Source organism: Sander vitreus, chromosome 4 (assembly GCF_031162955.1).
Source record: "Sander vitreus isolate 19-12246 chromosome 4, sanVit1, whole genome shotgun sequence".
Classification (NCBI taxonomy): Eukaryota; Metazoa; Chordata; class Actinopteri; order Perciformes; family Percidae; genus Sander; species Sander vitreus.
The window spans coordinates 30,888,138-30,913,336 of record NC_135858.1 but is presented as its reverse complement, the minus strand read 5'-3'; the positions used below and the strand labels follow the sequence as shown (position 1 = coordinate 30,913,336).

Below are 25,199 nucleotides of genomic sequence, written 5' to 3'. Positions count from 1 at the left end.
GATATCGTCACAACCGTGCAAGATGCAGTCACGAAACTTTACAGGTGTGTTTTTGAGATCTAAATGAAGGCTGAGTTTGAAGATGGGTGTGGTCCGAGTAAGGGCACCGGCAGTAGGGAAGGGGTCTTGGCCCCCCCCACTTTAAAGCCCTGGCCCAATTTAGCGTTACAGTTGGTGTAGTCTGGATCAACAGAAGTACATTTCCAGGATAAATACCTGGCGACAACAAACTTCGAGCTAGCAAGCTACACGCTGAAAATGGTTTTGAAGAAAATTTGGATGGTGCAACAACGCAGGCTTGCTTGGTTCTTTCGGGGAATGATTGTAAAGATTAACAAAGAATATTTTTACGTCATTCCCTCTCTAACTGGGGCATTTTGGGACCGATTGATAGGATTGCTGTAGAAGAAGTACACACGGCGATACACTGGTAGGAGCTAATGAGGTTTAACCATGTATCCAGCTAATTTAAATAGTTCACGTTACTGTGTTGTGTGAACAGTTAACTTCATTTAATATTGTATGTGGCTAGTCTTGTTGGGTGCAAAAGTTCCACCAAAACAAGTTCCTTCCCGAAACTATTGTGCAGAACTACTGTCCGGAGTTTAGCACCGCCCAAGACAATTGTGATTGGTTTAAAGAAATGTAAACAGCCCAGAGCGTTTTTTTTTTCCTATCCCAGAATGCATCTGTGGTGTAGCCAGACCTTCCTCCACAGCGCTGTGGAGATAGAGCTGGCAATGCGCGTCATCAGCTGGTGTGAGCCCATCACAAGTTATTTTGCGTTTTTCTTTCTTGAATATTTCTTTACATCTACAACCTTGTTACTGTTGTCAATAAACATGACTACTGTGGTTGAACAACTGTTCAGCTAATGTTTTGCAATGAGCAGAATACACCTTTGACTTTCTACTTTGTCAAATCTGAGGTACAATAGAGCTCATATTCACCATGATGAGATTCAATATGATTGTTTACTTTCAAAAATAAAATCTGTCTTGTACAACTTATAAGTGGCCCCTTGGCATCTCAGCCCTCTTAAACATTAACCATTATTCTCCCGCCCCCCATCCATTCTGCTGTGACCCTGACTGTTGAAAGTCAGTCGGCTTCTATTAATATCAGCCCCGCTCATCATTATCCATCAATTAGACTGGCAACAGTCGGGGCCCACAGAGAAACATCTGCAGCCTTTTGGCTGTGTTTCTGCATGGCTGCCGTGCTCGGAGCTCCGTGTGCCTCTCAAAGCTCCCTGTTCAGAGAAGGCTGGTCTAAATAAAGCAGTGGGAGAGTGGGGACCTGTGTAAAAGACAGTAACAGGACTAGGGCTCACTGTGGTACCTCAGTACTTATGAGAGCTCAATGAATTGTGTCCATTGCGTCGCAAAGCAAAAACTGTCAAGTAGTGAAAGTCAGGACTGGCCCGAGACTCAACGCTCTGCAAAGTAAGAAAACGCACGCATATAGACATCTTCCCCAATTTAACAAGACATAGCTGCAAATACAGGAAACCCAACCAAATACAGAAACCCACATGTAATAGAGAAAACACAACTAAATATAGAAGAATATAGAGATGGAAGAAGACCTACCTGCAAAAATGTTTCCACCATTATACACAGTACACACACAGGCCCAAAATACACACATGCAAACAGGACCGATACACATCGATAAATGGAGAGATGCCAGAGCGAAGGAGCTGCCATTGGGGGTCGAGCCTTGCTAAAGGGCACCTCGGCAGTGCCCAGCAGGTGAACTGGCACCTCTCCAGCTGCCAGTCCACGTTCCGTACTTGGTCCGTACGGGGACTTAAATCGGCAATCCTCCGGTTCCCAAGCTCACTCCCCATGGACTGAGCTACTGCCGCCGAAACAGGCTGCAAGTAGCCCAGACACACACCGACGGATACTGTTTCCAGGGGACACTTAAAAGGGATGCACATGGCTGGAATACACTTGTTGTTGCTACGGTGTTTGGCTGATGAAGTCATTGAAGTCAGCTATCCGTCGGAGATGTTGTGAAGTGGGTTTAAATAAAATATTTTTGTTTAGTTTTTTACAGGACAAACATGTTCATATCCTGCTGAAAAAAAGTACAGATACAGTACTGCAGTGCTCAATATATTCAAAATACAAACAGATGACATGTAAATGTGCCTGTTTACTTCTTGTAATTGTCACTTGTAATCAATAAAACACACATCCCTTTCATCTGTTTGGCATAGTAAAAACTTGTTTTCCTTACCTAGTTACTTAAAAATGATTACTTATTATACGCCAATCACTACAGTACCAGGCTTTCTAGCAACCTCCATAGTAAGGGTTTGAAGTGCTTACAGAAATAACCAGTCAATGTAACATCATTTATCACTTCATTTGTTGCTTTGATGGTCAGTTGTTTTCAACAAAACTCATAGAGAAAGACCGCAGCTTGGAATACACTGCCAAACTGACACCTAAAAGATTTGTGTCATGGACTTTGACAAGTGCCCATGGCAGAACATGCTGCTTTGCACCAAGAGCATCAGAAGCCTTACCCTTTATTAGGATCCCCATTAACTGGCGCCTCATTGGCTGCTGCATCTTCCTGGGGCCCATGCTCCAGACTTAAATAAACCCGAAGCCTATGGGACTATCTGATGGGGCCCCACATGATTAAACTTCCCAGGCACGACTGTGTGGGCACCGCTGAACTGCAGCGGAACCACCCCTCTGCTATAGAGAAGTGCCCGCTCTGTGCTATGTGTCATTTTCTAATGGAGACACGACATGAACAGCTTCAGATTAGAGACGAGTTGTTTGTCAGCCTTGTCCCTCTGGCTTCTCCTTCAACAATCCACCAGGAAACTCTGTCATCATGATACACTGCAAGGATGACATCACCCGCTGTTTCTGCCAAATACCACATGAGCAAAGTCAATGTATTCCAACCCGTTGTCACTCCCAACTCGTCAAATACTGACGCTTGGTCAGTGTCTCTCAGCGTCAGATACCGACGCAAAAATCACCCTTCAGCATCTGTATGGAACGCACCGGGCAGAGCAGCAGCTCGACCGCGGCGCTGTAAGATGACGTAGTATTAATAGCAGTAGAGAGTAGTATGAAAGACCAAAAAGCCGCATAGGGAGGTTGGTTGGGGTGGTGGATGAGTCAAACAACACAGGACTTTCACCCAGGAGACCAGGGTTCATGTCCCATTCTGGTCCCGCGTGTCACTGAAACGTACATTTTGTAACCCCACCCACCATCTTTCCCTAAACCTAACTGTCCCTTTTTTGTGCCGCATGTCAGTTAAAACGTTCCTCCTGACACAGAGCGTCAAAAGTGACGCCAAGAGCCCCGACCAAGCGCGTTTAGATATGACGGTAAAGGAGACCTTTAGCTACAAACGCCAAAGGCCAAATGACCTAGCGTCCGTATTCGATGTGATGGGAGTGAGAATGTGTTGCCCGTTCTTGTCCACGTAAACGTACGTCCCGACCCAGAGTGTCAAAAAGTGTTGCCAAGAGTCCCCACCAAGCGCAGTGAAAAATTATGCCAAAGGGCTAGATCCTTTTTGCGTCAATAACAAACGCCAAAGGCACCAGACCAAACGTTGCTTTTTGACGCAATGGGAGTGAGAATGTGTTGATGGATTCATTGTTTTGAGTGTTGCAATGTTCTCATCTTTTCTGATGTGGGTGTTATAAAGTTAACATGCTCAACAAGACCATCAGTAGATGATATGTACTGTGTGCTTGTGTGTCTACAGCAATGGTACACCAGCACAATGAACCTGCTAGGAACATGGCTGACTGACCGCATGGACCTGCAGCTCCACCTTTATCAACTGAAGATTCTCATCAGGATTGTCAAGGTGAGAACAGCTGCCTTTCACATTTCTAATCCACTTATATCAACGCAAGCAACATGTATTGTTATGGGAATGTTCTCAAGAATCAATGACAGTTATCAAGTTAAGAGACTCTTTTATAACTCTGGTACATTATAACATTTCACTGCTGCCTTCAACCTCATTTGACATATATTATTATAAAAATGGATTTGTCTCAGTGTGGTGTTTTTGTCAGTTACACTTAAGTTTGGCCTTCCTGGTAGAGTGGAGGCTTTTAACAGTGAGTGGCAAGCGATTCAACAAAACAGTTTATTGCGATTGTCCCGATATATTCCAAAAAACATTTACATAGGGATAGCCAATTTGCTATATTAAAAACTTGAATGTTTTTTTTTTTTTTTACCTGTTGCATCAAGTTCAAACATTCAAAATGAAAAAAAGATTAGGGTCATTCATGTTTTTGTGGCCAGTCATTTCTTTTTTGAAATAAAGATTACCTTTTTCCTTACACATCCAATTAATTCAAATGTATTCATAGTATCAAAATATAACAAAGGTTATCTCAAGACACTTTACACATAGAGTAGGTCTAGACCACACTCTATAATTTACAAAGACCCAACAATTCCAACAATTCCCCCAAGAGCAAAGCAGTGGCGAGGAAAATATTTCCTTTTAGGCAGAAACCTGGCGGGCGGGCATCTGCTGGTGCTGGTTGGGGGTATGTTGAACACTTGCAATTATAGTAACAATAAAGATAATGGAACTATGACTAGAAATAGTAGTTGTAGCAGTTCAGGGCGTAGCAGGGCATAGTATGGCGTAGCAGGGAGTAGCAGGGCATAGCAGTGCATAGTAGGTGCCACCCTAATTCAAGGAAAACTGCAAGGTGAGAAAACATAAGGACTCCGGGGAATAAGCTGTCCGGAGATAAGTTAGTAACAAGCATTAATGGGACATGAATGCACACAGGCTACATACATACAAAAAAGATTGGAAGCCTAGTGTACGTGACTGAGGTTAGGGTCAGGACTCAAAATGTTGTGTGAAGTGTCTGAGTAGGAGCTGCACCCATAGGATACTACTCCTCTGTTAGTGACAGTGACAGGTAACACGCCACGTCGGGCAAGTAACTATAACCCCGTTCGGGCATCATCGTATCATAAATGATGTTATCGTTCTCTTGCCCCCTTTGGAGAATGCTTGTTGAATGATCTGATTTGAATGTGCCGTTGGCCAATCAAGAATTTAGTTGGTGCTTGACGCTTTTGACGTTTTCGGAAAGTTTTTTTACTTTTTTTTTTAACGTTCTTTCACTTTCGACATTTGCCGTTTTTTTCCGACTATTTCCGATGCTTTGGTCGTTTTTTGTGCTTTTATACTTTTTAGACTTTTTTTTTTCGAAGTTTGACAGTTTTCTTTTAAACGTTTTTTCAAATGTTCTTTTCGAACGCCCCCCCCCCCAAAAAAAACAAAACAAAACAAAACAAAAAAACAATCTGTATAGTAAGTAAAAATTGTCTTCGGGCAAGTTTTTGTTTTCACTTACCCAACATCCGGCCGAATTTCTGGCGGCACCAGAGCAATCCTGGAAGTGGAACGTTGTGGATATAGACTAGCGATCAGGCAGCTCAGATGACATGGGGACTCCCTTTTGAGACTGATACAGTGAAACTCAATGGTGGAAGAAGTATTCAGATGCTTTACTTAAGTAAAAGTACTAATAGCCCATTGTAAAAATACTCTGCAACTAGTAACTAAAGCTGTCAGATGAATGTAATGGAGTAAAAAGTACAATATTTCTCTCTGAAATGTAGCGGAGTAGAAGTAGAAAGTGGCATGAAAAGAAAAAACTCAAGTAAAGTAGAAGTATTTGTGAAGTGCATCTAATTGAGTAAATGTACTTACTAATTCCACAACTGGTGAACCTTGAACCCTCTGATTGTTTTGTTTGTTTGTGATAGAAAAAGTACCGTGACTTCCGCCTTCAAGGGGTGCTGGACTCCACGTTGAACAGCAAGATGTATGAGACAGTGAGAAACCGGCTAACCTTGGAAGAAGCCACTGCCTCGGTGAGGGAAGGAGGGATGCAAGGCGTTACCATGAAGGACAGTGATGAAGACGACGACAACTAGATCATGGGCCTGAAAACTACTACAAAGTCAAAGCTTTTCAGAGGGGGGAATGGTATACTGCCTGAAAACCCAGGCAGCCATGCCTGCAGACTGGCCTAACGTCCAACCTTTCCCCTCCATTCCTCGCTGTTTCAGTTTGTTGCATTCTTGTAATAGTTCCACATTTCTGTCTGAATACAATACAAGAAGAAAAAGCATTTTGTGTCTATAAACACTTGCAACGCGCAAGGCTGTCCTATCAATGCTATCCATTTAGAAATTCCCCATGTAGGCTCATCAAGCTTTAATTCCTCAAAACTAAAACTCAAATGTGGGCAAATGAGTTTCCAGAATATCCAAAAGAGGCTAAAATGTGACAGGAGTGTAAGACAAGCGCAGATGTGACCGTGAACACCAAGCGAAGCACTCACAAATAAAATGAGAAAGACAGGCAGGTGATTGCATCTACAGTATATGGAGTTCATTCAAAACATTTTGTTGTACCTTCATTTGGTGCAACCAAAAATGTCCACAGTCTTTGTACGGGAGCATTTCTGTTGGTTTTCGCTAAGACTGAAAAGTACATGGAGCAGTCTCTTTACTTTACACTGTTCTGCTAGAGAAGAACTTATGAAACACTCAATTGATCCAGGCCTCTATACTATGGTTCCAAGTGAAATAGTGAAATAGATACAGGTGTCTGTTTTTTTTTAAGTCTGCCAATATGCATAATGAACTTTTCACTGTTGAAGTCATATTGTGATTGATCCAAATGGCACTGATAGTTACTTGTTGGTTTTAGGTCCAAAACAACAGAGTTGAAACAAAACATTCATAAAATATTTCCCAAATTAGCCCTGAATCAAGCAATATGGTTGACTGTTTTGTTCTCAAGTTTATAACCAAGGCTACACATTTGTCTGTATGCTAAAAAACATGTGCAGTTGCATTGTTGTAAAAGGTGTTAATATGCTCTTACTTTTTTTTGGTAATGGGTTTGCATCATGTGTCGACCAAACTAAATGTTTAAAGTGCTGATATTATTTTTTTGGGCTTTTTCCCTTTCATTTACTGTTCTGTTCTGCTCTATTGTAGTCCAGTCTTTACTTCCGTGACGAACGTGCATCACTTTGTAACACACGTTATAATGCTCGCCTAGCTGCTAGCATGGCACGCCCTCATTCTCTGCAACTGATTAGCTAGTAGTCCTTACCTAACTACTGTGCATGTGCGACTCCCAACAAAGATGCAACAGAAGTGAGATGCCTCACTCTGTAGCTAAAACAGAGAGCTCAACACACAGGGTGAAAAGAGGAGCTGCAGCAATGTGCAGTACAACAAAAAATATGGTGTGACGCTGACGGTTTTCGTCAGACAGCAAACGGAATCCAAGGCATCGTCAACAATGAAGTTGCTGGGTAAACAAAGTGAGTAATTTTAGTAAAAAAGGGACAAAAACTAAGAATATCATTCAGCCAACGTTGACATCTCAAGAAAGCATTCTGTCATTTTGAGAAGTCCCATTCTTCGGCCTCTTACCTGGTGACGTATGAGATCATTATCAATGTCATCTCTCATCTCAACTCTCTGAATTAGCCTAATATGATGTAAAATGATCTAGGTTTTTGCATGTGTGGAGCATAATTTAAAAGCATTCAATTGAATTGTATTGAATAAGTGCGAAATATTTGTCAGTTTGTCAGTAATTGTCTGCTGGCTAAGCCATGCTAGTCAGGTTTACCAAGCTCAGACAGTGTCATCGGTTTGGCAAACCCTAGTCTTGCTTTGCCAGACCCTCCTCCAAAGCATAGCTGTGGCTACTCCACATTCAGGGATGGGAGGAAAACCTGCTCTGGTTTAATGGCATTTCTTTAAACCAATCAGAATCGTCATGGGCGGCGCTAAGCTCCGCACAGAGCCGCTACAAAATAGCCGTGCGAGAGAAAACTCAGATTGGACAGATAGTCTAGCTAGCTGTCTGGATTTACCCTGCAGAGATTTGAGGAGCAGTTAACCATAGTCCTCATAAAGCCACCAAATTTAAAATTCCAACACAAAGAAAGCAGAAGGAAACGGAAAATACATGCATCCGGCGGAATTTCCTCAAAGTAAAGCAATCCCGGAAGTGTAACGTCAAGGATATAGACTAGGCAAACCCAAATAAGGAAGTTTCTAGAGGTTGAAGAGCCTACTGTTTAGTTTAGTTTATTGGTTTACACATGTACAAATACTACAGATTAATATACACATAATCAATAAATGATTTGATGGAGAGATAAAAAAAACAAACTCAAATGGGGCTTAATCTGGGCACTCTCCAATAAATTCTGAAAGGTAAAACAATATCAGGAGTTACATGGGTTAACAAAGGCATCCCATAGGGATAACATTGCACAGACAAAAGCAAACCTTTAACAGCTTTCTGAAATTGTTCAAGTGTTAGCTTTGGAAAATCTAATGGCAAAGCATTACATATCACTGAACCTCTGTAATTTAAACCCAACTGAAGTTGAGATGTTCGACAGATAAGAGGTCTGAGTTTGAAGTTGAAGCATGATTATGAAGTTGGTAACTGCAAAAACAGAGGTCATTATAGAATGAATCCTGTGTGATTACCATCCACTGTTTGGGAATGTTACCGTTTTCCAGCAACACTGGAAAGAAGTTTTGTTTGGGATGATGAATGATCAGATATTTTTAACCAAAGTTGGGTACGTCTCTGGAAACAACTGTCTTTCTGCTCAGATTTTCAAACAAAATGTTAAAATCTTCTTTTAACATTGACTCCAACCTCCTGCAGTGGAAAATATATGAAACAAAGAATTAACTATGTGCGACTTGCTGTTATGTATTTGCACAAACATTACACACATTTATCAAAAATTAAAAAAGAAAAGTGTAAAATATGAATGGGAAATTGTCTGTGTTTGTGCAGTGAACTTGAAGGAGATGCTTTTGAATCAAAGGGGGGTGGGGTGGGGGTGTCTGTCTCAGTACCATCTGATGGATGGCTTCAATAGAGTCCCATATGGCCTCCAGCTATACATTTCACTGTACTACCACTTTTGTGAATGTCACAAGATCTTCTGTTTCAGAGTGAGAAAGCTGTGTGTACTCTTTACACACAAGGTGAAACTGTGTTACTCATTGAAGAATCAGTGTCTAACTGCCTGCATATAAATGTATCAGTGCCAACACAAGCTGTATTTTGCTGTTGAAGGAAACACTAACTGCTTGTGGTCTCACTTCTTCAAACGGTGGTACTTTGATTTCCACATCAACCTAACACCTTTGGCATGTCCCTCTCTTTATTCTGCTTAATAGATAAGTTAGCAATACACATATAGTTTGGGTTTTTATCACACTTATAGACCTGTTTTCAACCTTATCCATGTTTTAATTTTAAAACAAATGCTCTATTTTAGTCAAAGTTGTTGATTTGCCATCTGTTCTTGTATGGACCTTGTTCTTCATTCCAGGATGTATGATAGGGCTAATCCACATTTTTATATTATGGAATGATGGGAAGTGAAGTCTACCTGTACTTTCCCTCTGTTAGCTGTTTTCTATACTGTATTCCTAGAGCTATGTGTCGCCCTGTGTGCAAGTACTGCATGTCCCCAGTTATCACTCCCTTAGTTGTTTTTCGCTCCATGTATGAAGTTAGCGGCGGGTTCATCGTGCTTCTGTCTTCTAGAAGAGCCCACCAAGGCCCAGAACATTGAAATAAAGGTGAATGGCAAATGTGGAAAGAACGTGTCCCCTCGTTCCTTGTTGTTTATATTGTATATATGTCAATTGACTAACTGACTGACTGACTGACTGAATTCATTCAACCTTTATTTACACCCGAGAGATCACTGGTGGGCAGCCCTCATTTACAATGACATTGAGTCAGTTACAAAGACATAGAAGGGAAACAGAAAAACAAGAAAAACAAAAAAAAAAACACTAAAACTTTCTGAATTGGAAAAACAGTTTGATGGACAAATCAGGACAAGCAAAATGTAAAAGAAAGTACAACTATGTAAATTAATTACAAGTCGAAGTTTGGAGGTCCAAAATACCATTTCCAAAATGTCTAGGTCCTTACTTACTTGACTACGTTTACATGCACATACAACACAGTCTCACGGCAGTTCGTGAAATGGTCACGTAATGTAATCTATTTGATTTGTGTATGAATGTCAGCACGTTTTTTATAATACCAATTGCATAGCTGTTTTACAGCGGGACGGGTTGGGTTTAGGAAAAGAAGAATGGGACGGGTTGGGTTTAGGAAAAGAAGAATGGGACGGGTTGGGTTTCGGAAAACAATAACGGGACGGTTGAGTTTAGTAAAAGAATAAAGTTGGGTTGGGTTTAGCAAACGTGACACGCTGGACACGATCCCCGGTCTCCTGGATGAAAGTCCTGTGTTGTTTGACCCATCCACCACCCCAACCAACCTCCTTACGCTGATTTTCGGGCTTTCATACTACTCGCTACCGTAGTCGCTCTTAATGCTACGTCATCTTCTCATTGAGAATTGTGCTGTGATGACGAAAGATGCTTCCCATTAAAATACATTAGTTTAAAAAACGTGTTGACCATCACGAAAAAAATGAGATAAACGTGTTTGTGTACACAAATCAAATAGATTAAATTGCGTGACCATTTCACGAACTGCCGTGAGACTGGGTTGGTACATAATATTCCGGTTTTTGCCCTTAATCCGAAAAAGACGATATTCCGACTAAGCTGTTTTCATGGCTAATGAAGGTGAATATTCCACTAATATTCCTAAATAGGATTTTTTCAAACTTTTCCAATGGTGGAGGACTTGTTGGAGCGTGCAAAGACAGCGTCCCTCTTTCATTCCTTCAACCAGCTTCTTGAAAAGGTCAGCGTAGCGATGTTTGCTCATATCCAAAAACCTGTTGATATCCAAGTCTTTGATAATGTTTAAAAGTAGCTGTGTTTCTCCTTCTTATCGGGTCTGCAGCCTTGCAAACTGTTGGCTGATTGGTTTGTGTACAGTAACCATAGCAACGCACAGAGCTGACCATAAGCCGTAAACAGGCAAGAGGCTGTAAACTGCAGTCAAAACCCTGATATTCCGAATGCGCTGTATACACGTCGAAAGAATGCTTCTTAAACCTGAATAATACCAGAATATCCCACGTCTTAATCGGAAAATGCTGTAATCGTAAAAAGGCCTTATTCTGAATATCCAACCGGAATATGCTGTTTACGACTGTTTATGACTTAAATTCGGAATATTGTCACATTCGGAATAATAGTGAAATATTGGTGTGCATGTAAACGTAGCCAGTGTCTGGTGCACTACCATTAAAACTGTACTGGTGATTTGTTCAAAAATCTTTGAATTTGTTATAGAAAGGTTATAATAAGTAATACATTTAGTTTCAATGTTTGCTATTATTGTTACTTGTACTATTTTGCCCAAAGAGCGAACCACTTCGACTGAACAAGGATTAGGATTGGGCATCGAGCACCGGTTCCAATTTGGAATCGTTTCAAAAATTACGATTCAAATGGAATCGTTTTTTTATTGGAATAGTTTGGAAGGTTTGGTTTTGTAATCGGTTCCAAATATAACACGTGCAAGTTTTGGTTTCCGTAGTGACCTCCGTACTTCCAGGCGCTTGTTGTGTTGCAGCCATGGAGCCACTCTAGTGTGGCTTTACTTTACTTTGAAAAAGCCGATAAAAGTGTATATCCCCATTGAATCATGTGACCCGTTTCAACTCTCCCTCAAAGAATCTGAATCGAGAATCGATAAGAACCGGAATCGAAAGGAAGAATCGGAATTGAAATCAGAATTGTTAAAATCAAAACGATGCCCAACCCTAACATGGATGTTGTGTCAGCAGACTGCAAAACATACATATTTGTTAATCCATGCCCCACCCCCCCCCATACACACACACACACACACACACACACACACACACACACACACAGCAACATTTTCTGAAGAAACAGAGGCTGAGATTAATGCTGTGGATTATAGCATCAGTCATCTTAAGAGGTGATATTATTGTGGAGAAGGAGATTGAAAGAATTGCCCGAGATCAAATCAGCAATGACCGAAATATCAAATCAAGAGGCCAAAAGGCCAAGATGGAAGCTGAGACTAAAGACGGGAGGATTAATAGAAGATATAATATAGTCCCAAATTAAAAGAAGACAGAAGATCTTTTAATTATGTTATAGAAGGAGGGGGAGGGACAAATCCTTCTCAGAAGAATACAGAAACAACAGATTTAAGATGAGAGTGGGGGGAAATGAGGTTAGTGAAATTTGACTTTCTCCCTGCTCATTGCAACAAAAGGTTTATTCAGATGTAGTTGTTGGTCTAAAATGTTTGAATTATTATGCAATTAGACTGTTCATATACAAGGTATGGTTAACCAGTAGACAAACCAACACTATTATTGTGCTGGATAGTAATATTAGAAGGTAGGGTCAAACGATAGTAGTAATTTTTCCTTGTGGTTTGATGCGTTTCTAGGGAAGGCAAGGCATCTTTGTTTGTATAGCACATTTCAGCTACAAGGCGATTCAAAGTGCCTCACATGACACATTAAAGAGCAGTTAAAAACAATGAACAATTAAAAATACATGAACAGAAAATAAATTAAGACCGATATGAAATACAAGAACACAGTGGTGGAATGTAACAAAGTGCATTTGCTCCAGTACTCTATTCACTTATGCTGAGCACTGAAGTATATGTACGCCAGTACTGTACTTAAATCCAAATGTTGAGGTACCTGTACATTACTTGAGTCTTTTCTTTTCATGCCACTTTCTACTTCTACTCCGCATCATTTCAGAGAGAGATATTGTTCTTTTTACTCCACTACATTCATCTGACAGCTTTAGTTACTAGTTACTTTACACATTAAGATCTCTGCACACAAAACACATGCAGTTTAACGGCCTACAAGTCCAGCTGAAATGATTAGACCGTTAAACACACAACTGTTTGGATCCTTTACACTTTCTAAAATGGGAGGATTTTACTGTATCGAGTACTTTTAATACTTGAAGTACATTTTCCTGATGATACTGACATACTTTTACTTAAGTAACATTTTCAATACAGGACTTTTACTTGTAAAAGTATTTTTACAGTGTGGTATTAGTACTTTTACTGAAGTAAAGGATCTGAATACTTCTTCCACTACTGGTTTAAAGCTATTAAACATATAAACACAGTAAATAGAATATGACAGATATGAAATACAAGAATAAAAGTTACAGGACTTACATTTATTTACAGTGTAAGAAATGAACATGTTACTTTAAAGAAGGCCGCATCAAAAAGAAAAGTCTTCAGGCTTGACTTAAAGATTGAACAACGGGTTGTTCAGGACATTAAGGAACCCTCAGAATAAGGAAACATGATTTCTGTGTGAGGTAGAAGAGAAGATGATCGTGCACACAACTCAAGTGAATGGCTTTGCTATTATGTATATATTATTATGAGAGTCATGTACAATTATTGATATCCGCCTGCCCTACCCACTGAGCTAACCCGGCCACATAAACAGCATTTTTCTTATTTCATCGGACATTAATAGTCGGGCAATTACAAACTGGAGATTGACAGGGAGAGTGTAACAATGTGCCAATGTGGATTTCACTTTTTGATAACGTTATCCTGTGGTTAATTCAAATATGTTTGAAATGAAAATGTCATTTCAAGGGTTGGTTCTTCCACATTTCTTTGGTTATTGTTCAGTTGGTGGCTTGTTAAATTGTCATATAACATCATGTTACTCACAGTCATTCATCCTCAGAAATAAAGGCTGCCAACATTGTTGGAGGACGTGAAGCAGAATATAAAAAAAAAAAAGATTGGGCCGTTTGAGTTAATGTGACAGAGACCTCACATGCTCTTAACTGTCGGAGGCAATTCCTTCATCTCCTACACATATGAAAATAATCAACCAGCTAGCGCACAAAGCACCCCAACCTATTTCAACATCAAATCTGCATTGTCTGCCTTGGAATATCATTTATTTAATAATCCAGACATGATTGGGCAGTTCTGTGCGAGAGACGACACCAGGGCGGATTAATGGGCCCGGAGATTTATGTCGGCACGATCTGAGCTGCTTTGGCTTTTAAGCTCCAATCAAGTGGGGAAATGGGAAACGATAACTGTATCCAAATAAAAAAGTATCTCCAACTGACCATCACAGTGAGAACTGGCCCGGAGTCTTGGCGCTGACAGGCCGCTGCTGTACTGCGGGGAGTCCTGCAGTGATACGGATGTGAGAACAAGCCGTTCCGACACATTGAGTCCATCAAGCCGTCTCGGACATGATACGTGTGGAAAATGACAACAGGAAAATGAAAAGATGAAGAGAGAGAAATCATCCCATGCGTATATTCAAGCTGCCAACTAAATTGGTCTGTGATTTGTTGTGAAGAGGCATTTCATTTACCATGTTTTTTTGCAGTGTCCTTTAAGGCAGTGGTTCCCAACCTGGGGTCCGGGGACCCCTCAGGGGGGCAGCAAAGATCACAGGGGGTGCGCAAGTCTTTATCTGGTTTGAGGTTGAGGTAAAAAAGAAAATATTTGCACGTCAAACAAATGATGATAATACACTAGAATATATAATGTATACAAAAGTCTGTATAAAAACTATATATTTTTGTTCTCGCTTAAAATTGTAGGCAGACTACTTAGTAGGCCCAACCTCTGGGACCTCTTAACCTGGGACCCTTGCTGTCATCAGGTCAGCTGCTAGCTGCTATCATCCTCATTTTTCCTGCCGCCACGGCATCACTATTTTATGAATAAAACATAGCGGAGAAACGTGAAAGTGCTACTGATAACTCCTCTGTGTAAAAAAAGAAAGTAAGGCTCTATCTCGAGAGTTACCTCAACTTCGGTTTCGGAGGGGGGGGCTCAGCTTTTCTTTGACATAAGTAGGGGGGGCGCCAAGGAAAAAAGGTTGGGAACCACTGCTTTAAGGTAAACAGCATTGAATTAGAGTAGGCCCACAGCCCAGGAGACGTGGTTATTTTTGTACTGCTGCTTTGCGTGCCAGAAGTGTCAAAATTGCCTGCCATTTGAGAGGGCAGGTAGATGTCAGATCCTTCTAATAAAAGCGGCCCCCAAAGCCTCTTATGTTTCCCTCCTCATGCACCAAAACCTTCTTATTGTGGCCTTAAGAGGGGACAACAAGCCCGCTGATTAATTTTAGATCTTTTTTTCCATGAAAAGAGTAGCTTACAGTTTAAAGCAATCTCACTCAATGTTCGGGCAAAGACACTGGGGCAGATTGTGTTATACCTCAGGGATGAATATTACACAGGACTGTTTGTCCTGTTTCATGGTCGTGTACAGTACAAGCCCATATGGGGATCAACAATATTACATATAAACTGGGACTGCTGAGGCCACTGTTGATTTAGATGAATGTTAAGAGTTAATCCTCCTCCATGCAAGCACACTTGATTGTGCACACCTCTTTCTTTGACCAGATGAGTTCCCTTTCCAAAGGCTTTTTCCACAGCTTCAACTTCAACTGTCAGTGCTGACAAGTATAATATTTAATGCAATGGCATGAAACGGAAAACAAATTATTTTGGAAACCATTTTCTCTTCCAGTTTCTCTTCCATGTTTTGTTTTGTTACATAATTCAGATATTTGTAGTATTATATTATTATATTAATATATTATATTATTAAGTATTATAATATTGGTTTGCAGTATTGTTGAGACTATGCTGATGACTTTGTTCTAAAACACCCAGTTAAACATTTTTTTTCTTATTGTAATACATTGTTGTCCTACATTGTTTAACATTGAAAAGTGCATTTTCGAACTACCAACCAATAGCCCTTTTTCACGGCAGACGTGTTGACGTGTGATAGTAGGAAAAGCACAGGTGTATTCGAAACCATTAATGATGGCTGCATTCCACTTAGGAGAGGCCCTGGTATTGTGCATGATGACTCACTGAGATAGCTTACTGGGACACTTGATGGAATTGAGCCATTGTTAAGGTTATCAGTTTCAGCTGTGCTTTTCCTACTATGACAAGTCAAAATGTCTGCTGTGAAAAAGGTCCATAGTTTTGGTGGAAAATATAATGACAGTGGTTTCAGCTGTAATGCCTCCACTGTCATTATATGGTGGTTTGTTGAGTTACTTTCTCAATACGTCACATCGGTGATGAATGTCGTTTTCTTTCAGTTAGAGCTGCAACAGTTAGTCGATCAACAGAAAATGAATTGCCTGCTATTTTGACAATGGATCAGTTGTGTCAGTCCATTTATTTTCATTGTCATATATGACAGTAAATTCAATAGCTTAATGTTTTTTACTGTTAGTCGGACCAAACAGGCTAAATGATAACCTTGCCGTGCCATTTTGTCCACTATTTTTTAATATTTCATAGACTTAACGATAATCGACCGATTGCTTGATCTTGATTAATCAAGACTATAACTGTCAGATTCATTGATAATGGAAATAATTGTCAGTTGCAGTCCTACAATATGAAGAACACTTTATGGCAGGGCTTTTCCGTCTGACACTGTTCTTTCCTGTACAACACACCTAGCAAAGGCATTTCCACTGCAAACCTTCTGCTATGGAGGAAAAAAAACTGACTTCAGTCTCAATAAATGAATAAATAAATACAGAAATATATAAATGCAGAAATGAATAAATAAATGCTGAAATAAATGATAAATATATCATGCCTAAATGCCTAACTATATGAATACAATAATAAATAAATACATTATTACTTATTTATTTATTTGTTCTTTTATTCTTTTATTCTTTTATTTATTTATTTATACATGTATTTATGCATTTATTTATTCATTTATTTATTTATGCATTCATGGTGCCTATGTATAATACCCCCGGAAAGGAACTTGTTTTGGTGTTTTCGTTCAAAAGTTGTTTTAGTCGTGCGACAGAAAACTCAGATTGGATAGATAGGAGCAGTTAACCATAGTCCTCATAAATCCACTGGAGTTTAGAACGCCAACACAAAGAACGAGGAAGGTGACGGACATCCAACCTAAAAAGAGGGACATCTGGTGGAATTTCCGGCGGCACCGGAGCAATCCCGGAAGTGGAACGTCGTGGATTTAGACTGAAAAAGAGATTGACTACAGAAAATGAATCCCAGGAAAGGGCGGTCTGACGGCAAGGTAAACAGCAATGTCCTAACAGCAGGACATTGCTTAGCTTGCATGTCGGTACTCCTCTCTGCTTCTCCAAACTGGAGGTGTGTTACTGTAGCTAATACACTGACTATAGTGAAGACGAAATATCCAAACTATCCCTTTAAGTCAAATTTTAGTCATTTATTAATCTTCAGTTAACTAATAACTAAGACAATTTCATTTTCAGCAATGATGTCAATTTTCATTTTACTCAACGTAATTGTATATTTATATTTTGATTTTGTGAGGTTGTCCTTTGTTTTTAATTATTTATGTTTGAGCTTTCATCAAACACCCATATAACTGTAATACGGCGATTAATTCACTTCTGAGGAAAATATTATTATTCAATTATAGCCCAAGCCTAATGAATTATTTAACAATAGTGAGAGAACGCTCCACTCCAAATGACTGTAATGCTTCATTCAAACAGTGTTTATTCCACTCTGACATATACAATACAGTTCTCACTCTCCTCAGCAAATAGATACAGATATAAATATAGATATAGTTAAATAAATAACAAAAATAACGTTTACACAGAATAATGCCACCTTTAGGGCTTCGAAAAGGCCCGAGACAGTCACATCAATGGACCTTACATTTTTTGAAAGATTTGAATGAACTTGGACAAGCATGCATGCATCATCTGCATATTCTCTGCCAACTACAATAAGGCCCTGATCCTTGTACCAGTCATTTCTTTTTTGTAACCAGAGCCTTTGGACTCCTGTGTCCCTCACCACTGCCTAAGGACTCCTGAGCAAGGCTTGTCTTTACCTGACTCACTACAGAGCCAGAGGGTGCGCACACACACACACACACACACACACACACACACACACACACACACACACACACACACACGCACACACCTGTGTTGACCTTAGAATTGTGTAAAGCAGAAGAAATCATGGAGAGCTGCTTCAATCCTCTGTTGATGCAGAAAGAAATAAAATGGGTCACAATCATAAACATTCAAACAAAATGTCCTCCAATGTCCAAACAGTCGCATTTCTTCAGAAACCATTACGTTTGACAAAGCTAATGTCAAGATGTTTGTGTTGCTAGATTGCCGTGAACAATCAGAAGAAAATACCAGGCAACACATATATAACTATCGCTCTGCAAATGACAAACTGAACCGAGCACTGACTACAATGGAAAGCATCTTCTCATGCTGTTGCTATAGTGACTATCACTGGCTAGCTATTCAACAAAGGTCATCAACAATGCTGTCGCTAGGGGTGCTAATTTATGAAATGCTAAACAACCTATATCATCGTGTGGTTTGGAGGATGTGTTGAGCGCGGCAGACGGATCGTGTCTGACAGAGAACATTGTTTTGTTTCACTTAGAGGGAAAATGTGTGTTTTAGCATTTAAGTCACTTTTCAAAATTTGAAAAGTAGCTACATTTGTTGCTAGGTGCTTTTTGAAAACAAAAAGGTTGTCTGGGTAGTCTTAAAATGTGATAAATGTTACAAAAAAATTGCTAAATTGGCATCACTGCACCCAGCTCTAAAGGTCACACACAGAAGGTGAGCAGCCAATGCCGACCTTACACCAACAACGACTTTTCGATTCCATTGTAACAATGGACTAATTTCCAACATCGGAATAAAATCATAAGAGTTGGGGCGCGCTCCCAATCGTTTGGTGTAAGGCGGTCATTAAACTGAGTCACAGTCAGTCTTTTTCTCATCTTGACATTCCAACCAAATCAAACGTGTTTGATATTATCTATTTTCTATTATATTACATAACATTGTCATCAACCAGTGGGTGCGCTCCCTCCAGCACCAAACAGGAAGCAGCAAACAGCTAGAGCCAGTGTTGCTAAACGCTAAAGAGGGAAAGTTGCAGATTTTCAACCCTTCTGAAGCGTAACATCCAACGAAGGAGTTTTACCGGCGGATGAACATGACCTCTGGGTAATGGAGACACTCATCTGCAGAACAGAAAATCAGCAAACTTTCCCTTAAGTTAGCAGCTAATGCTAGCGGTAGCTAGCTAGCTTGGTTAAATCTTCGAAACGAATCTGGTTGTAGTCGTGCAATGTGTAATAATGTGCTCCCCAGTCTATACATATTATGACACGTCTTTAACGTTAGATGTGAGATGATTGTCTTTAGATTTGAGATGGTGTCAGACTTTAGTCTTTTCAAAGTCTTCTAGTGCAGTGGTTCCCAACCTGGGGTCCGGGGACCCCTCAGGGGGCGGCAAAGATCACAGGGGGTGCGCAAGTCTTTATCTGGTTTGATGTTGAGGTAAAAAAAAAAATATTTGCACATGTTTTTTGAACATTATTATTATGATAATACACTAGAATATATAATGTATACAAAAGTCTGTATAAAATCTATATATTTTTGTTCTCGCTTAAAATTGTAGGCAGGCTACTTAGTAGTGCTGATAACTCCTCTGTATCAAAAAAGAAGGTAAGGCTCTATCTCGAGAGTTACCTCAACTTCGGTTTCGGAGGGGGGGGCTCAGCTTTTCTTTGACATAAGTAGGGGGGGTGCCAAGGAAAAAAGGTTGGGAACCACTGTTCTAGTGTATGGTCAACCCAGTCTCACGGCAGTTCGTGATATGGTCACGTAATTGAATCTATTGATTCGTGACACGGACACGTTTATCTCGTGTTTTTCATGATGGGGTCACATTTTTTAAACTAGTGTATTTCAATGGGAAGCATCTTTCGTGATCACAGCACGATTCTTTCTGCCACTTACAGCAGAGAAGCTGTATATAGCTTTGCTATTATTGGTATTTTTAGCCCAATAACTTCTGTTTTAATCAACATTTATTCACCAGATCTTATCATGGTTTATATGTATTCCTTTTAATGTTATTATTTCAGTCTATTTCGGCCATGGAAGCTGGATTGCTTTGTTGTTTATTGATTTTTTTTAAAACTATAACGCTACATCTATCAACATTTATTTAGATGTTATTATAGTATGCATTTCTTTATTTTAATAATATTATTTCGGTCTTACTACCGGTGAAATATTACAGTAAGACAGAACACGATATGATCCGAGCTGGGCGCATGCAAAGCCGATATCCCACAATGCAATGCAGGCATTCATATCAGAGAATCGGACAGCGATCAGCGGGTCTTTAACGACAGTATCACTTCAATGTCCATATATATAATCACAGTTTTTTGTCACCAGCAACAACACGTTGCTCAGCTTTGTTCCAGTAAGTTATGCACCGTAATAACGTTTTAAAAAATCAGCTGAAGACTCTGGAAGTGACGTAGTAATTACCACTCGGCGGATAGGAAAGATACAAATACATAATATTCATAATAGTGATGTTTATGTCTAACGTTGTATTTGAGGATTTAAACAATAAAGATAACAATAATAATAAAATACATTTTAATATATTTGTCTCATGTACTGTTTGCTTGGTCGGCCGGCAGGCGGCGGCAATCTGAAATGGAATGAAGCCCATTCATGGCAGACAGCAGAAACACAGGAGCTGAACAAATCCAGCCATCCACCCCAGAAGAACTACAAATACACTAGCTCTGTAACAGGTTCTGGGGCGCGTCTCCAGTGGGAGTTGTAGTTTTTAAATTATATAAAAAATGTATTTATATTATATTGGTATATTTCTCATAAGTAGAAGTTGGTAGTGTAGAATTGTGGATACACCCTGGGGTTTTTGGGATGGGGAACACACTGGTGTCATTAGATTTTAAAAATCTAATCGTTAAATAGGTGAAAATAGCTTATTACCATATTTGACAGTGCTTACAGCGGGTAAACTTTGGAGACCATATGTACATTACAGCTGAGGTCCAGAGCTTTCTATAACAGCTGGTCCTATGTGTGTAGCAACTTCTGTTGCTAAATGATAAGCCTTCAAACATGTACTGGGTCCAAGATTCAGTGGTCAATAATTCAAAGCAGGAGTAATGTATCCTCTTCAAACTGACATATGTTATTGTCGAGGTTGAGACCTTTCCAACAATGTGTTTGCTATAGTCCTACAACAACGTTTTAATTTTTACATGTCATGGAGACCAATTTGCAGGCGATACTTTATACTTTACAGCACAAGTCAAAACAAATGCACATTAGTCAAACAATCCATTAGGCTGTATTTCTAAACACTCAACTGTAGGTTTTTTATATAGGCCTAGTATTTTTCTGCGACAAGGCAAATCAAAGTGCTTAGCATAAAACACTATTTTGTTCATTTTTTGTATTTTTATTGTACAAATTCTCATGTACAACGTGCAGCAATCTTTCACAGACGCGGAGCGGTAATTATTACATCACTTCCGGAGTCTTCAGCTGATTTTTTTAAAGGTGTGATAGAATGCAAAGCCGATTTTACCTTGTCATAGTTGAATAACGACAGTTCGGTGGGTAAATAGGACATACAGAGAAGCTCAAATCCCATTAATACTCCTTTACTATGCAAATCTCACATTTTGAAACTACCACTGAAAACGGGTGAATCTCAACAAAGCTGGAAGCTGACGTCAGCATCCCAAATCCATCAATCAAATAGTCTTTGTCACGCCCCAACATTTGCATAGGCTACACCACTGACCTGAGGTCAGCTTAGTCTTCTGAATCTAGCTAGGTCATGCAGATCTCCAGAGGTCTGCTATTTAATTACTAAATTCACTTCTGAGACTTTTTTTATGCGAGAAATCAACTACGTAGAGGTCAAATATGGGCCGTTTTACGAAAATTGATGGCTAATTGCAAATTTTGTCCGACTGTGTGTTGCAGTTCAGCAGGAGCTCAGCAGGCTACGTGACAGCGGCCGGTGCTGCCTCGCCGCCCGGCGTGTCCTACTTCATAGACTCCGGCTCGCTGTGAGCTAGCTGGACCTCCGTCATGAAGGGAAGCCCGCAGCGCTCCATACCCGATCTGCAAACACAGGATTGGAGGGACAGTAGCAGCTAACAAAATCCCTAATGTTCACAAAAATGCATTAAATTGAAATCGGACACCATTGTTTTATAAGACCTTGGGGTAGATGTTATGTAAGTGGCGTGACGAGATTCAAACTGTAAATATACTTTAATTATGCCGAAAGTGAAGCTAACTAGCCGTGATCTGTAAACATAGGATTGGAGGGACAGTAGCAGCTAACGAAACCCCGAATGTTCACAAAAATTCATTAAATTCAAATTGGACACCATAGTTAGCTTCATAAGACCTTCAAACGGTAAATACGATCTTTTCCCAGAGGATTAAATGGGACACATAGCCTAGCTTGCATTTTGTAAAGGTATTCTCTCAGTAAAGGCTACTGAGCCCCGGTCGTCCAGTAACCGAGAACCGGTGACTTTCACTGGGTATGGAGGTTGCCGTTTTCTCGTCAGACTGTGTGGAGCTCCTAAAGTCCGACAGGTCTTACTAAATTTGCAATTAGCCATCAATTTTCGTAAAACGGCCCATATTTGAGCTTTATATAGTTGATTTCTCGCTGTAAAAAGTCTCAGAAGTGAATTCAATAACGAAATAGCCCGACAAACAACGTATAACTTTGCAGTGTCTGAAATATGAGACCTGCTGTCTCGTCTCCAATGTGTTTCTATGAGGTTCACTCAAACCAATCAGCACGCAGCTCATCTAAATATTCATGAGCATACTATATTTGGAAGAAAAGCTCTTGTTCCAAATAGAGCCATATTCACAGGGTAGTTAAGGGCCTAATAAAATAGCATTCGGCAATTTTCAGCCCAACCAATGTTACATACCCTATTAGGAGACTTTAAGGAACAGTGTAAAATACCCTCAAACCCCTTTAAACGTTATTACAGAGCATAACTTACTGGAACAAAGCTGAGCAACGTGTTGTTGCTGGTGACAAAAACCACTGATTAAATATGTCATTGAAGACCCGCTGATCGCTGTCCGATTCTCTGATATGAATGCCTGCATTGCATTGTGGGATATGGGCTTAGAATGTGCCCTGCTCGGCCCGTGTTCTGTCTTACAGCATACTGTAATATTTCACCGGTAATAAGACTGACCCCTACCTGCCCGCTCGCCTCTCATCGAAAATGAATTACGAGGCGCGTCAATCGCTCCCTGTGTGAAAAGCCCTTCATGATCCTGACATGCAGGGATGTATTGGCCAGTCACATGCAGTGATGTACACATGCACTCATGTGCTTGTTTATAATAATAATTACTCACGTTACTGTAATTGAGTAGTTTTTTTGTGTACTTTTTTTAAAATCTACAATTTTACTTTTACTTAAGTTTGTTTTGTTTGAAATATTGTACTTTGCTATATTTAAATCACATCCGGTACTAAATGAAAAAAATATAGTTTTGGCTTATTTTTTTTCTCGTTTTTTTGGCTTTCTGCCCTTAAATTGCAAAAGACTGCGATTTAATTAAATAAGTATAATAAGTATAAATAAGACATTAAGTATAAATATAAATGTTTACACTTTACATTTACACTGTTAAAAAATAACTAAGTAACTTTTACTCAAATGAGCTACTTTTTACTTAAACTTCAGTAGATTTTTATACCAGTAATTTTACTTGTACTTAGGTAAAAGTTCATCAAAGTAATACTCAAGTAGAATCATTTTGTACTCTTTCCACCTCTGCGAGCGCTAGAACAGTAATGCCTGCGTACATGCACAGATGAAATGGAATTCTCCTGTGTGATTCTGATTCAGCTTCTCTGTTAATTGACCGATGTGAGCACAATGTCTGACTTTGGTGCGTGTTAATCCCATGGCAACAAACTCCTCAGAGTCACAGGAACAAAGTGAGAGCAGTCTAACTAAAATACTCGTCTTCTAACGTTTGACATCTCGTCCTGTGTGCCGCCGTGTAAAGTTGTCAGGGCAGCTTTGGATGTTCAGTTCTTTGTCTCTGGGCTGCATTCATCTCAGCATCAGCACTCGAGGAGGCGGGGGGGGGGCATCAAAGCCCCTCCCGCCTCCGCCGCACTGAGCTGTGGGCCAGTCCTACTAACTCCACAGAGGAAGAGAGGGTTAGTGGAGGGTCACAAAAATAGATGTAAAGGGCGGTTGGGGAAGTGTGTGCTGAGGAAACAGAAGACTGAAGTGAACCGAGGTGCAGTTTGCTCAAGTGGTTGCTTTATTGAACCAGTCTGTTATCTCCACACTTTCAAACTGAGCAAAAGAAAGAGATTCTGCAGAAAAATACCGAGTATGTTACGTGTGTGTGTGTGTGTGTGTGTGTGTGTGTGTGTGTGTGTGTGTGTGTGTGTGTGTGTGTGTGTGTGTGTGTGTGTGTGTGTTAGGACATTTTTGTGAAGTGAGGTCATTGTGCTGCTGCTTTCAGACAGGCAGGTAGCTCAGCAATCTTTGGCTTCATGATTAAGATTATACTTAAAATTAAGTTAAAGGATCAGGGTCAGTGATTTCTTTTATCATATCAATATAAGTACTTATATGTATTCTTAAACTATTCTTAAAAATGAATAAAGAAACCAATACCAAAATATTGGTATAAATATAAATTCAGGAGTCCCTTTCACCCAGTTAATTATATCATAAATAGAATGTAAGCTTATTAACTAAAAGGTTTTGAACCGGAACTAACAGGTATTTGGATTAAGTAATTAATGAGAAATGCGCCAGAGTTAGTAGGCAACACCTGTCATTTTGAATGGGCCTGTTACAGTAGGCCAATGCTCAATCGACATTGCATATCTTCTGCTGCTATGTATTTAATCATTTCTACTCTGTATTATACAGAGCACATTTTTACAGGATGAACTTATGACTTATGTCTTTTTCAGGTTTTAGCTTGAGCGTGCAGCTATGTCATTAAACTAAATAGGAATTGGATCTTACCCAGTAGCTGGGAAAAAAAAAAAAAAAAATGATCTGGACATACCTATGGAATAATATTAGAAAAGAAAAAAAATTGAATTAAATGCACTTTGATAAGCAGATAATGGAAGTTCCTCACAAATATAGGAAAAAAAATAGGTGTGCGTATGCGTGTGAGTGTGTGTGTGTGTGTGTGTGTGTGTGTGTGTGTGTGTGTGTGTGTGTGTGTG

The 25,199-nt window shown here is 39.8% G+C and overlaps 1 protein-coding gene across 11 annotated transcripts in view; it reads left to right on the top strand.

Annotated features, from left to right (window-relative positions):
- Window positions 1–6,078, top strand: part of cadpsa (Ca2+-dependent activator protein for secretion a) — a 236,100-nt gene extending 230,022 nt beyond the window's left edge. For all 11 annotated transcript variants that reach the window (XM_078247561.1, XM_078247563.1, XM_078247562.1 and 8 more), the window contains 2 exons: window positions 3,754–3,858; window positions 5,802–6,078. In XM_078247561.1, coding sequence (XP_078103687.1) covers window positions 3,754–3,858; window positions 5,802–5,972 — 276 coding nt within the window. In that variant the 3' untranslated portion in view covers window positions 5,973–6,078. The remainder of the gene's footprint in view (window positions 1–3,753; window positions 3,859–5,801) is intronic.
- The last annotated feature ends 19,121 nt before the right edge of the window (window positions 6,079–25,199 follow it).